The sequence below is a fragment of the Gorilla gorilla genome, chromosome 17 (assembly GCF_029281585.2).
Source record: "Gorilla gorilla gorilla isolate KB3781 chromosome 17, NHGRI_mGorGor1-v2.1_pri, whole genome shotgun sequence".
NCBI classification, from domain to species: Eukaryota; Metazoa; Chordata; class Mammalia; order Primates; family Hominidae; genus Gorilla; species Gorilla gorilla.
Genome location: NC_073241.2, coordinates 54,321,920 through 54,336,719, shown reverse-complemented (window position 1 = coordinate 54,336,719; position 14,800 = coordinate 54,321,920). Strand labels below are relative to the sequence as shown.

The 14,800-nt window shown below is 37.0% G+C and overlaps 1 protein-coding gene across 6 annotated transcripts in view; it reads left to right on the top strand.

Annotated features, from left to right (window-relative positions):
* ZNF521 (zinc finger protein 521) overlaps positions 1 to 14,800 on the top strand; it is a 289,814-nt gene that overhangs the window by 254,588 nt on the left and 20,426 nt on the right. For all 6 annotated transcript variants that reach the window (XM_031003745.3, XM_055368818.2, XM_063699132.1 and 3 more), the window contains 2 exons: positions 4,891 to 5,022; positions 7,386 to 7,501. In XM_031003745.3, coding sequence (XP_030859605.2) covers positions 4,891 to 5,022; positions 7,386 to 7,501 — 248 coding nt within the window. The remainder of the gene's footprint in view (positions 1 to 4,890; positions 5,023 to 7,385; positions 7,502 to 14,800) is intronic.

Sequence of the window (14,800 nt, the reverse complement as noted above, 5' to 3'; positions counted from 1 at the left end):
GTGGTAACACACATTCGAACTGGGTAAGTTACAACTGTAGGCCATTTGATTCCTCTGTTTGGATTCTGAGGGCAGAGTTTACTCCCACTCAGATCAGAGCTTTCAAGTATGGCCCCGGCCACATGGTGATATAGCAGGAGGGGTTTCTATCTGTGGACTTTAGCCTATAGATTTATGCAGTGGAAGAGGCTGGAGGACCCTTCTGGCCAGTCTTGAGGGTAAAAGGGAGAAGGAGTTCTACTTATAAACTGTTACAAATTGGCCCTCAGTAATGGCTGTAGTGTTGATCAGATGATATAAGGGGGCCCCCAGTGATTCCTGGGATAACAGCTGCATGTAAGTCAGCCACTGAACATTTGCTTGTAGCCACTCTAGATTTTTGTTTTTATTGAAGGAAAAGGAGTATAAACATGGGACACACAGTCTGGAGGCTGCTTAAAGGGTTTCTCTTGTTTAAAGCTTATATTGAAATGTCAGTGTCTTGTGTTAAACTAACAATTGCCACCTTGGAGCTCATAATTTAAACCTGTGCTTGAGCATCCAAATGGTAACTAATATTTCTCCTGTTATAAAACAGGCTAATAAATAGTTATGTAGGTCCAGGTTTTATAAATTGGAGGTATAGAAGTTGTCATTCATCTTTGAACTGGCTTTAGACAAGCAGATGGTTTTCTTAGAGCACAAAATTTTGTAAGTGATTATCACGTTTCCTACTAAGTCAGTGAGGTTGTAGTCCAATTATGTATGCAGACACTTTCCTTTGAAACATTTAATATTGGAGTAAATATTTACATTAGCATCAGTCTCTTTTATGTAGACTTGATTCCTGTTTACATTTATGTTCACAGTTAAATGAAGATTAACAAATGGAAATAATTATTTTAGATGAAATTTCTATACATGTGAAATGATTTCTTAATTATACTCAAAGCAGCTTTGGTCATGCCTTTCCAGTGGGTGACCAAGACAGGAAGTTGCTGGCTTCCAGCATGTTCTCAATGATAAAGGCCCCACTCTGACACTGGACCCCCATTGCTAGGCACATATACCTCCCTCAGTATCCAACAGAGAGGGGTATTCTGTGTGTTCTGGAAAGATACAGGCTCATACAGAAAGCTCCATGTTTGCTCATATAGCTAAATTGCATTCTGATCATTCTTTCTCCCTTTCCTTGTGCTAATTTTTGTTTTTGTACATACGTGGCTAGAATACTTTTAAGTTTAATTGGGCAAAACTGGAGTTTTTCTATACTTCATAATATTGCTCATTTCCTATCTAATTTTTTAGCTAGCAAAATTTCAGTGTTGTAATCAGTCTTCATTAATAGGGTTTAGAAAAGGTAGGTTTTTCCCTCTCTCTTTTAATTTCAAAGTACCCTACAAGGCAAATTGTGCTCATTGTAGAAAATCTGGAGAATATAGATAAGCAAAAAGGAGAAGAAAAATCTAGAAGTTTCGTTCGAAGATCCCATCTATAATTCTTAATTAAAAAATAGGGCTGTACTAGCCTATTATATCCTTAATGGAATATTGTAATGGTTATTAAATCAATTGACTCTGAATCTCTTTTTAATAAATGAGTCAGGCTGTATTATCCAATTACTGTCAGCTGCTACCTTTCCAGAGAGCAGAAATGGTTATTTTGATTGAATTTTTTAAGCTTTTTGGCACCTTTAGGAAGAGGAGGAGGAAAGGCACAATTCAGGTTATGCTTTGTGGGCAAAATCCTGAATAGAGGTGCTGATAGTATCCCATCAAGAACATTGGCTTTAAAATAAAACAGCAGTTACATTTACTGTTCTTTACTACCTTATACCAGATAGGGGGAAGAAAGGAGAGTTTTGAAAAGAGATGGGGTTTAACTCAGCCAGATCCCCCCCCCCCCCCGATTCTAAGGGTTTTCAAGAATTCTTTGAAAAGTCAGACATGGCTCTCAGCCATACAAAGGTAAATATGGAATTAGAAGAGAAGAGTTAAAGACTCTGAATAAGGATAAACTTTTGAAATTCTTATTATAAATAAGTTTCATTTTCTTTTACTACCTGTGCTGCCCTCAATTAAAAAAAAAATACAAAATGAATTATATTAACCAGTTGTTAGAATGTTTTGTGTTACTATCTCTTTCTCATTACACATTTGACCTTCAGGTAATAAGCAAGTGTGAAGATGGGGGAAGGGAGTAGGGAAATGAACAAAGGTGAGAGAAAAGGAGGGACTCTAAATGTCCACCTAAGAGCTTATTGGCTTTTGCTCATCTTATAATGTGCTGTGTAACAATTCATATATATTTTCTCTCCTATGGAAATAACTAGGAGATCAGTTTATTGGGAAAGACCTCACAGTGTAACTTAAAAATAAAAGGCAGGTAGAACTTCCAACTTTTTTTTTTTAATATTACAACATGCTTTTAAGCTGTAAAAAGAGTTCTGAAAATGCTAGATGTGATTGTTATCATTGCTGTCACTTAGCGCTTTCACAAATAAAAGATAGAATATGTAGAAAATAAGTCTGCCCTAATAATGCATAAATACCTTTATGCCTGTGTGTCACCTTTGTATGAATTCACTTGACTGAATTTGGATTATTTAACATTTTGGGATGCAACTTCTCTTTTCTTTGGGTAAGAAATACATAAAAATGAATGAGTACATTTTCCCTGCACTCATACACATATGTCTTATTTATTTTTCCTCCTCTTATTTTTCCAAACAAAATACTCATAGTCAAGAAAGATAATATTACATTACAGAACATCCTAACGTGCATAATTCACTTTATGCTCATGTGACAGTCAATTGTTATCCCTAGGAAAACCTGCCAGATCTATTACATCACACCTATTGCAAGTTTTAAAATTCTGGAAAAAGTGTATATCAGTTCATATCCATAGGCCATCTCTTGGTTCTTGTGCAAAGCACACATAATTTTAAAAGGAGATGAAAACCCTTAGTAACCTTCTTACTATTCAAAATAAAGGTATGTAGCATTAAGGAAATAGAGAACTTTTAAAGTTAGCAAGTATTTCTGAAGATGCACCTGCCAATCCAATTTCTTACAATAAATAGTGTTTTTTATATTTCTTAATGTCTAAAATCTGGAAATTTTTTGGTGACTTCAGGATTTAAAAAAAAAGAAACAGATGAAAAAACCCTTGATCTTATATAATCCCTAAAGCTTTTTGTATAACCCCTTGTCATGTCAGTATGCACAATTAAACTCCCTCTTACATAATTATAATCAAGGAATTTACTGTGCCACCCAGATACAGAGTAGGTTTTTATCTCTTGTGAAATGTAGACAGTACTGGGTGGCTTAATTAGTGCTTTGCTTCTCTTTTTACAAATTCCAATCCTCTGCTTCTAAAGACTCATACTTGTATGGGAGGAAAGATTAGGAATACAAATAGAGTGATTTTACTCACAGTTAGCTAATAATTACTCACTTTGTAATTGGGACGTGGTATTACCAATAATATCAGCTGGCAAAGGACTTACACATGCATGTTGTCTTTGAATGAAAGAAAATAACTGCAGTGTAGACTTGTTACCCTTGTAGTGTGACGGTGTCTTTCATTCCCTAGACCTAGAATGTCTTAGTAGCATTTTTTAATCATTGCTAATAGGAGAATATAAAAGTGTAATGTGATAACAAGCCAGGTTAAAGTGCAGCCTCTACCCTTTAGTAAGTAGTCTTGGAAGTAGTGGGTGTGTGCCCCACCATATCTATTAAGATATGGCCTCTGAGGCCAGAGTGCCCAGGTTTGAATCTAGACTGCCTGTGTTCAAGTTATGGCTCTTCCAATTATGAGTCCTTGTGACTCAGAACAAAGTTACTTAAACTCTCTGCGCCTCATTTTTCTCATCTGTAAAATGAGACTAATATTAGTTTTTCTTATAGGGTTTTAATGCAATTAAATGAATTCGTGTCTCTGAGCAGTTCTGAAACACAGCACACACTAAATCAGTGTTAGCTAGGCTGCTAGCTCTAGTGCCCCTGGTTTTTTATACCTTACAATTGCACAATGAAATAAGTTAGGATAATCCTTACATTTTAAACTTAAATTTTAAATTTTAATTTTAAATGTTTAAAATCCATAAATGTTTAAAATAACAGTGTCTATGTATAACACAAACTCTCCACTTTATATAGCAATGTTATGACATCAAAATATTTTTCTGCCCCCTCGTTCTTAAGATATCCAAGAAAAATTCAGGGCTAGTCAAGTGAGCCTGGAGGTCACAAAAGTGATTTGGAGAAACAGAAGCAGAGTCTGGTTCTGGGGGTAAAATTGAAACTGTCTTCCAGAGTTAAGGGAGAGATGAACTAGGAAGAATATGGGAGACTGGAGGTGCGAAGCAGAGAAAAGGGCATTTGTAAGAGACTGTCCTATTAATGATACTTCAAAATTGCCAGAAATTCTTGGAAATAGAAAAAGATAGTTTGTATCAACTGAATACCACTGAAGACCTATGGTTAGAAATAGACACTTCCAGGACCTTCTAGATAAGCCAGAGGAGAATCACTGAGGAAGAAGCTGTCCACACTTTTTTATTTTAGGGCTTTGGAAATACAGACCCCAGAAAATCATGGTAATTAGAGAAAAGGAAATGCCTCATTATTGATATACCAATTATATTTTAAAAGTGTAATAAAATGCATTAGCCTTAAGATAAAATCTGACTTCTGATTATCTTTGGATTTTAAATTCCAGAGCTGTTTTAAATTGATATAAACTCATGAATAATGTGAAATAACCAGAAACCATATATAATACTACATATGTATATTAGGTGATGGAAATAGTTTAATATATGCAATTAAAGATAACTCTCTAGTGTATTAAAGATATGACAGGTTTTCACCATTTCTCTTCATGTGTTTTCCTTGACAGATGAAGGACTGAACCATGAATGCAAACTCTGCAGCCAGACCTTTGACTCTCCTGCCAAACTCCAGTGCCATCTGATAGAGCACAGCTTCGAAGGGATGGGAGGCACCTTCAAGTGTCCAGTCTGCTTTACAGGTGGGAAGATTATTTCAGGAAGACACAGGAGAGGCTGATGGCCACATCATGTCTTTCCTACCAAAGCATTACTTCCCACTGCTATGGCCTTTTACAGACATGACTTCAGTTCAATTTGGGGGGAAGATGTTTGATTTCTGCTTTATTAGCATTATTGATTGCAGCCTACTTAAAGGCTCACATGAGCAGGAAGGTTAACTGTCAGGATGAACAAAGGCATTTCAAGTTCTCTCAGAAGTTTGCACTTTTCCATTTGGAAAACTACATACATGTGTTCACTTTTTTTTTTTCTCTCGATGTTAAAGGTTACCAAGGGTAAGGCTGTCTGCACAGGGCTGCTTTTCAATCACAAGATGTTCAACTAAAAGTGCAGCCGTGTTGTCAGTGCATGTCTGCTACTTAAATGTGGAGAATTTCATAACATTCTCCACCAGAAATACAAAGATAGTATTAAAACTCACCCCAAATTCTCTGACATGGAAAACAGATTAGATGAGGCATTTATTGCCTATGAAATTGGATTTTTAGAGAAGTTGATCTACACTTACACTTTTAAGAAGAAATTTTTTAACAGATATGATAGCATTACAGATTTTAGCAGAAAAAAAAAGTAAATCTGAAACTCTCATTTGAAGCCCATGGAGGTTGAAATATGATCACACATATTTCTGGTATTCCCCTAACAATGACAAAGTTATTTTGGAAAATCCTTTGTGATTATTTTGCATGTGTTTTGGACTCAGTGGTTAAGCCCCTCAAGCAATGCCTTTTTATTTGTTGGAGGAGGGGGAATATATCCTTCTCTCAAGGATGACTTCTTTGTTTGCAGAGCAAAATTCCAAGCATTGATTATTTACCTTCACTGAACTGAGCCTATAGATTTCTATTCTGTGATAAAGAGGGGCCATGTTCATTGCACAGCTAGCACAATTACTAACTGAGTACGTTGATGGCTCTGCCTTCAACAGTTGCCTGTTTGGCTCCTTCATTCAATAATTCCATCAGCCACTCTCCATCCTTCTTTTGGAACTCTTTTTATTCTTCCAGGTTTATACTTAAAAATATATACTGCTATGGTTTACCATCAGTGGTATATATCTTAAGATACAACGAGTCAAGAGTCAAGGTTCTTTATAAAAGCTCATAAGTCTTCATAAAGGAGGACTGGGTCATAGGTCACCTCACGATTAAGACCCCTAATAAAATAGGTCTTTCATGTTGTAGCCAGAAGCCTCATAAAATGTACTGAGTTATATGCAGATTAGCTGCAAATCTGTGTAAAAACCTCATTTCTTCTTGTTGATACGGATAAAGAGACAAAAATGCATTAATCGTGCACAGTCTGCATTTTCTGTGCAGACAGACGTGAATTGTTTTAGCGTATCTTGAAGTAATTTAGAAATAACAATTTCTTAAAAATGCTTCCAATATAAAGTGTGTTACGTGGGAAGGGAAATCTGAGCAGTTTTTTAAGGTAATGAGAAATGTGATTAAAATGTATGACTCACAAGAACAATATTCTAATATTTTAGGTTGGCTGGCAATTAGAATAATTTTAATGATTAGAGTGGAGTCAAAGTCAAATGCCAACATCTTTAATAAATCCTCTCCCTGCCTATACAGATTAATATTGTAGATGCAAACTTTTTTAGGTCACAGTGCACCAGGCATCCATCAGAAGTCAGTTCTGCCAACCCAAACACTGCCTCTGGCATATACAATTTAATTATTAATAGCGTGTCTCCTAGGTAAACTGTTACACAGTCTTAGGGCCTTGTTTTGTAGTCATTAAAATTGAACATGTTTATATTATTGAAACCCTTGCATTCAGTGTGTAGGCTGAGTTGATCTTAAAGTATCCAAAGAGAATTTACCTGCCGTTCTGTTTCACATTTATAGACAGTGCCCCAGAGTAGCTGTGGGATATGATTTTTAGCATTAACACATTTAAATAGAGAACTGTTTGCTAGCTATAACTTTAGGCAAACACAATAAACAGGGTTTTGGCATCTATGATTTCTTAACCTGTGGGTTGCTGAGAAATAGGAGTCATTTCTGTTGAGACAGAGCTATGCATTTGACAGTTTTCGGCTTTATTTTTTAAAGATTTATAGGGAGCAGGGCCTCCATAAACCTTTACTTTGGAGCTGTTTGGGTTGAATTAGGTGCTCCGTAGAGTGCATCTTAACAAAAGCCAGAGACCCAACCATGAGCAAATGTGACTCAGCTCTCCCCAGGTCTCAAGCAGTAAGTCACACCTGGGAGGCGTGCTGTCCGGCCTGCTGTCTGTTCATGCAGAGTCATCGACTGAGGGCATTTCGGAAACAAAATAACCCAAGTTCATCATTCTTTTATCATTTCAGTATTTGTTCAAGCAAACAAGTTGCAGCAACATATTTTCTCTGCCCATGGACAAGAAGACAAGATCTATGACTGTACACAATGTCCACAGAAGTTTTTCTTCCAAACAGAGCTGCAGGTAATGTCCTCATGAGGAGGACTGGGATTGAACTCAGTTGCTATTCTTATAGGAAACAGGGGCATTTTAAATCTGGATTCACAGTATCACTCACCCTGGGCCACCATGATGCTTTGTGTGTATTGGGGCAAAGGGAAAATTAGAGCCTGGATTAATAGACACCAAAGTAATTTTGCCTCTGGCTGCTGTCAATCATAAAAAGAACTAGAACAGACCTATAATTGGACCTTCTGACCCAGTGTGATAGACTTAGGGGTCAGGTTTATTGGACTGTGGGATCATTCACCTCGCTTGTCATGACTCATTCTCCCAAATCCTGTTTTATTCATGTTCTGTTCCCACTGGGCTCCAAGCTGGGTGGATGTCCAGATTATTGTTGTCCTGAGGGGCTTAAAATTGGAAGGGAGAGGGGAAGAAAAGAAAGAAATCGTACTCTTGTCCAGTATGTATATCTTCCATTTAATGGAATAGAATAACTATTACTTAACCAAAGCCTTATAGTTGAAAATTTTGCACCCAAAGACGTTGAATCTAGCCTTGAGTGGTCCACTTGATTAATGTGTGACTAACCTTGGACTGTAAGTCCTCTGAACCTCAGATATGAAGAAATAAACAAACATCACACTTACAGGGCTGTTATACAGTGAAAATGAAATGATGGGTATGGATATAAGATATAAACATAGGAAGATTTGGTTATTCTTATTTTTCTTAGCTATAGACTGGTAGTTTAAAAAAAATGAGTCAGAGACCTAGATTCTATTCCAGAAGTATCATGTATTATAAAGGAAAATAACTTATTTTTTAATGTTACTTCACCTTGAAAATGGGTATAATGTCTTATCCTTATTTTTCTGATGAAATGATCTGAGAGTAACATGCTTTTTGTTCAATCTTGTTGGTTCCCGTGGAGGAGAATAGAGTGGAACTGAAAATTATTCTGTTGGCCGGGCGCGGTGGCTCACACCTGTAATCCCAGCACTTTGGGAGGCCGAGGCGGGAGGATCACGAGGTCAGGAGATCGATACCATCCTGGCTAACACGGTGAAAACCCATCTCTACTAAAAATACAAAAAAAAAATTAGCCAGGCGCAGTGGCGGGCGGCTGTAGTCCCAGCTACTCGGGAGGCTGAGGCAGGAGAATGGCGTGAACCCGGGAGGCGGAGCTTGCAGTGAGCCGAGATCACACCACTGCACTCCAGCCTGGGCGACAGAGCGAGACTCTGTCTCAAAAAAAAAAAAAAAAAAAAGAAAAGAAAATTATTCTGTTTTTATGAGTATTATTATTAACAACACAGGTATTTAGCCTAAAATGAGGGTTGCAGTTAATTTTCACAGTGAATCCCTGAACCAAATGAAAGAGCTGATCTGGTTGACCTGGGAGAGGCAAGACTGAGGGACTGGGAGCCCACCCACTCCTCAGTCTTCCATCCCACATTGGGTCCTGGGGCAACTTTGTGCTTCCTTGGGCCCTGATGAAACGAGATTTATGTGAGTTATGTGTCAAAATAAGGAATTTGCAGTTTATCTTCTCAGTTATCATTCTAAAAGTGAACAAATAGTAAGTTAAGGAGATGAAATACAAAATATAAGAAAGAATGGGTGAGCCCATTTAGTTGTCATAATGTGTCAGTGGATCCAAATTAAAGTTACTATCTTACCTTGTATCGCTTCTAAAAATGCTATTCTGTCACATGTGTTCATGAATTGAAAAAGAAGATGGGCCAAGTTAGACTATTGTTTAAAAATACATCTTATTAAAATAATCTAAATTTCTGTTTGAAAAAATACTACATTTTTATTGCATAGGTGTCAAAGCATAAGTCATTTTGGTTTTGTGAATCTATAAAGGATATGGCCAAAACACCTAGTGATACTGTTAATTAGTATGTAAACTGTGAGGCAGAATTAAGTAATTGCTTAAAATCAAAGCTGTAGAGTTTCTTTAGAGACTGATTCCTACCTAGTGTTCTTGAAAACAAAAATGTTTGCAACAAACTTCCACTTTTGTACTGTATTAGTAGATTCTTATCTGGCGGCACCATCAATGTCTTTCATTAAAAGAACTCAGCACTATGGCAGCGGTGACCTCTGACCCATTGTAGAGCAGACAAAATTAAGCAATTAATCACATCCTTCAAGATTCCAGGTTTCCTTTATGGTGGTGTATTTTCAGGTTTTATTCTATGTGGAATATACAGTATTCACTCTTTTCTACGATTAGTATAGACCAATCACAGACTCCTTGATCTCAGGATGCCTTTACATTCTTAGAAATTATTGAGGACCGCAAAAGGCTTTGGTTTATGTGAGTTACTATCATTTTCCATCTTAAAAATCAAAACTGAGAAATCTATTAAATACAAGAATACAAGCACATATTCTATTAGCTATCAGAGAGATGATGTCATCACATATCAGGTAGCGTCTAGAAAACTTCACTGTACCCTCTTGAGATAATGAGAATGTAAAGGGCAAATAATGTCTAATATTATTGTGAAAATAGTTTGACCTTACAGACCTCTCATAAGTGTTTAGGAGACCACAGAAGTCCCTGGGCCACCCTTTGAGAACCACTGGCATAGAAATTTTAGTGCAGAACACACAACTCTTTTTGAGTTTTTGTGACCTTTTTGGTCAAACATCTACCAAAACATTTCTGACTCGCTCATACAAATTGTGATCTGGGCCAAACAGAGACTTACTCTGTAATCCAAAACTGTGAGCCTTATATTTCCAATCCCACAACTCGAAATTATATATATTTGCTCTTGATGCGAATACTCAGGTTTAATATGTGAATCATTCCTTAGATAAGAACAGTATTTATGGTGAGTATGTGATAATTATTATGAATCTGAGATGAGATATTGACTACACAGTCAATATTTCGCAAAACTATAATTCATAGTTATTGGAATCTCTATGTGGGTCTAGTTTCTGAACTCCTCAATAATGTCAGTGGCTTTAGTTTCAACACATTAAGAAAAATGGATCAGAGTTAACTTGACTTTTTCTAGTTTTGAAAGTGTTTTTATGTTTATATTTTAACTTTTGGCATTCATGGTTCTTTGCATTTGTTTTCATTACCCAAATTGCATTTATACCAGTGCTTAGAGGATGGAATTAATGTAATTTTAAAATATTGATTTATTTTATTTGCTGTATAGAAAATGGGATGGTAAGTGTACAAAAACCATGAAACAGTTTTGTTATTCTCCTAGGACAAGTGAAAAAAAATTTTCTAAAATTCAGGTGACAATAGAAAATAGGATCTATAACCAAAATAACCACAGAGTAGAAAAATGAAGCCATTTTATCAGCCCACTGTAGTTCATGCCTTGGTGTGCAAAATAAATGTAAATTTTAAACCACTTGAACTCATCTACTTTTTTATGCCACCAAAGTTCAGAAATAAGAAGGACTTTTCACAAGAGACTATAAAACTAAATGTCTAAGAACTGCAATCCTATTAGAGATTTTAAAGCATACAATTTATTTGGCTTTTCTATCAAGGTGAGAATAATAGGTTAAGTTTAGGATAAGCATTCTGGAATTGACCATCAACATCATCACTATGGATATCTTTTAAATGTACATAAATGATTTTATGACCATAATACATAATTTACATTTCTTTTGCTTTATGCCCAGTTGAAAATATGAAGCATTTTTGTGGATAGAAGTGCTTTGTTAGGTATAGAATTTATATATATGTGTATATATGCATATATATGCATATATATATATATGAGGGAATGTTAACAAAAATTACTTGCCACCATATATGTATACACACACACACACACACATATATGTATATGGGGATGTATAAGTATGTATACATGCGTGTATATATGCTATGTGTGTACATATACTATGTATGTACACATGTATATAGTGGTGTGTTACCTTCATTTGCATTGCCTACAAAGCCAGTCAGAATGTAGATAATTCTTCACTATACACTGTTCATCTTTAGGAGATCAGGTACTCAGGCACCATCCTTTGAACATCACAAACCACAAGTCCGTTAAGATTTAGGCCAGATGAAGCCCTTATTTCTATGAAACATTTAATCTAAGTCACACTTTTTGCCAGTGTAGAAGTTATGTTCATCACACAACCCATAAACCTTGCTGACCAAATGTTCTACATATACAGATATATATCTGGACTGGAATTTTATATAATGTGTATAATATAAAATTATATCATATTATACATATATATACACATAAAAATATAATATAATTTGTAGCAAGATATAACCTTTCTCTTTTGGCAGAGTTTCCCTCCATTTTTGCAAGAAATTCTGATACACTTCAAAGGCCACCTAGCATGCTGCCAGGAGAGGAGATATGCTTTGGAATAAGAGTCCATTATTTCAACTCAATGAACATTTTATTATTTTTTAAGTGAATGAATGTGTTCAATGTTTCACATGTTTTCCTAATAGACCTCAAAATTTTTCAGCAGAACCTAAGGAAGCTGCTTTGAGAGAGGATGGTATGGTCCAAGAATAACATCCTACAATGCATATTTGTATCCAAAGTGGTTTATGCAGGTGTGAGCAAGTGGTGTTTGTAAAAATCCTGTTGAATAGACCACATTCTTTCAGTACACTAATTGCTGTTTAATTGGTGCCTCCAGAAAAGCTACTATTGGATGGCAATGATCAAATCATCCTCTCTCCCAATGTGTCCACATAGAAAGTTCTGTCAGGCCTCTTGTTATAAATTTAATGAAGATTGAGGGAATTCCTGCAGTACGGGTAGAAGAAATTGGTCTAGTTGAACTTTAGGCTCTGAAATTCTAGTACGTCAATTCCTTTTGAATCAAAGATTATCTTGATACCCAGCCCTTCCCTTCATTAAGTCATGAGTGCAGTGTTTCCTACATTCAAAGTGCAGTAGTAATTTGACATTTGAGGGATATACCGAGACTTTCAGAAATCACTAAGGTTTAAATGTGTAATTGTCACTATAGCTATTTGATTTTCTTCTCAAATCACTTTTCCACCAAATCACCTGATTTTGATGCATATTTCTCACACCACAGTTTAACTGGTGCTTGAGTGTTATGGTCATATTGCTGAAGGAAAAATGAATTACTGCCTATGGGATGGGACGTATAAGACAACAATACAGCATTAAATTGTCACCATTGAGTGGCTTGCTGGGTCACTTGCTAACTTAGCTACTGGTCCTAAACTAGCTTCTCAGTGAGTATAACACAAAATCTGTCTCACATTATTAAATAATACGTGATGAGGCCTTTAGGAGTCCTTGTTAATAGTCAGAATTACAACTGCTATATTACATACTGCTATAGTCCCCATGCCATTATGAAGAAAATATACTTATTAAAAATATTTACAGGCCAGGCACAGTGGCTCATGCCTGTAATCCCAACACTTTGAGAGGCTGAGGCAGGCGGATCACTTGAGCCCAAGAGATTGAGACCAGCCTGGACAACATGGTGAAAGCCTCATCTCTACCAAAAAAAAAAAAAAAAAAAATTACCCAGGTTGAGGTGCCTGTGGTCCCAGGTACTCAGGAGGCTGAGGTGGGAGGATCACCTGAACCTGGGGAGGTTGAGGCTGCAGTGAGCCATGATTGCACCACTGCACTCCAGCCTGGGTGACAGAGAGAGAGAGAGACCTGTCTCAAGAAAACAAACAAACAAAAATATATATATAAATATATAATTCCATCTTTTTAAATTCACCATGATGCCAGACACTTCAAGACATACATAAAATAATTAGACATATATTTACAATCTACTAGGAAAGAGAAGATAGGCAAAGAAATAGCTACTGTATGAGGTAATATGTAATCAATTGTTATAAATCTTCCCAGAAAAGGTGTTTCTTCTCCAGCTGGGAGAATTGGGTGGGAGGCACCCCTGCTGGTTTGGATGGATGGTTATGGAATTCGGAGAACATAATAGACACTCACGGAACGTTGGCTCTGTGACCTTCTTGCTGCTTTCCTAGTGCTGACCTAAGTGAACAAAATCCAGATTCATCATTATTTGAAAACAAAATCTCTACCTCAGACATATCAGAACTTTCCTGAGTTCTCTGTTCTAGCTTACGAGAATAATTTTGCAATGAGTCATATCTGGACATAGTTTCATGTTAATCAGTTTCCAGGTAAAAATTCTTTTTTTTTTTTTTTTTTTTTTTTTTGAGACGGAGTCTGGCTCTGTCGCCCAGGCTGGAGTGCAGTGGCGCAATCTCAGCTCACTGCAAGCTCCGCCTCCCGGATTCACGCCATTCTCCTGCCTCAGCCTCCCGAGTAGCTGGGACTACAGGCGCCCGCCACCACGCCCGGCTAATTTTTTGTATTTTTAGTAGAGACGGGGTTTCACCATGTTAGCCAGGATGGTCTCGATCTCCTGACCTCGTGATCCGCCCGCCTCGGCCTCCCAAAGTGCTGGGATTACAGGCGTGAGCCACCGCGCCCGGCCAAAAATTCTTATTTTTAAACATTTATCTTTTTCAAGTGATTAGGAGTCTTGGGCTTTGTTTTGGTTTTTAACCTCTAACTACAAAACTAAACATGTATACTTGCTTTCAGAAATGTATTCCAAACTAATACACTCCCCTGTCTTTCATCCAATTACGGAGGTGTGGCTAAGACAAACGGTTTTATTTTACCCCTTCACGAAAGACAAGGTAGAATCTGAGTGTAGTTTGGAAAAAAGTTTTAGTTTATTTTTTCATATTTTCCTCCAAGCGAGGCTGAAATCCTCTTTTGCAAACAAGAGGAATGAAAGGGTGTGTATTCACAGCACATCCAAAGGAAGTAATCCTCATCCCCATTTTCTCACTTTTTTGTATTTTTCAAGGGCTTACTTTTTATTTCCTACAGAGCTTAATTTTTTTTTTTTTTTTTTTTTTTGAGACAGAGTCTTGCTCAGTCGCCCAGGCTGGAGTGCAATGGCACCATCTTGGCTCACTGCAACCTCCGCCTCCTAGGTTCAAGCAATTCTCCTGCCTTAGCCTCCCAAGTAACTGGGATTACAGGTTCACACTGCCACACCCAGCTAATTTTTTGCGTGTGTATTTTAGTAGAGATGGGGTTTCACCATGTTGCCCAGGCTGGTCTCAAACTCCTGAGCTCAGGCAATCCACCCGCCTTGGCCTCCCAAAGTGCTAGGATTACAGGCGTGAGCCACCACACCAGGCCAAAATTTCTTTTATTATCCCCACACAAACTATAAAACTCAAAACCCTGTTGTGTCTTGCCTCTTATCATGTATTTTTCTGCTGGGACCCCTGGGTTGGAA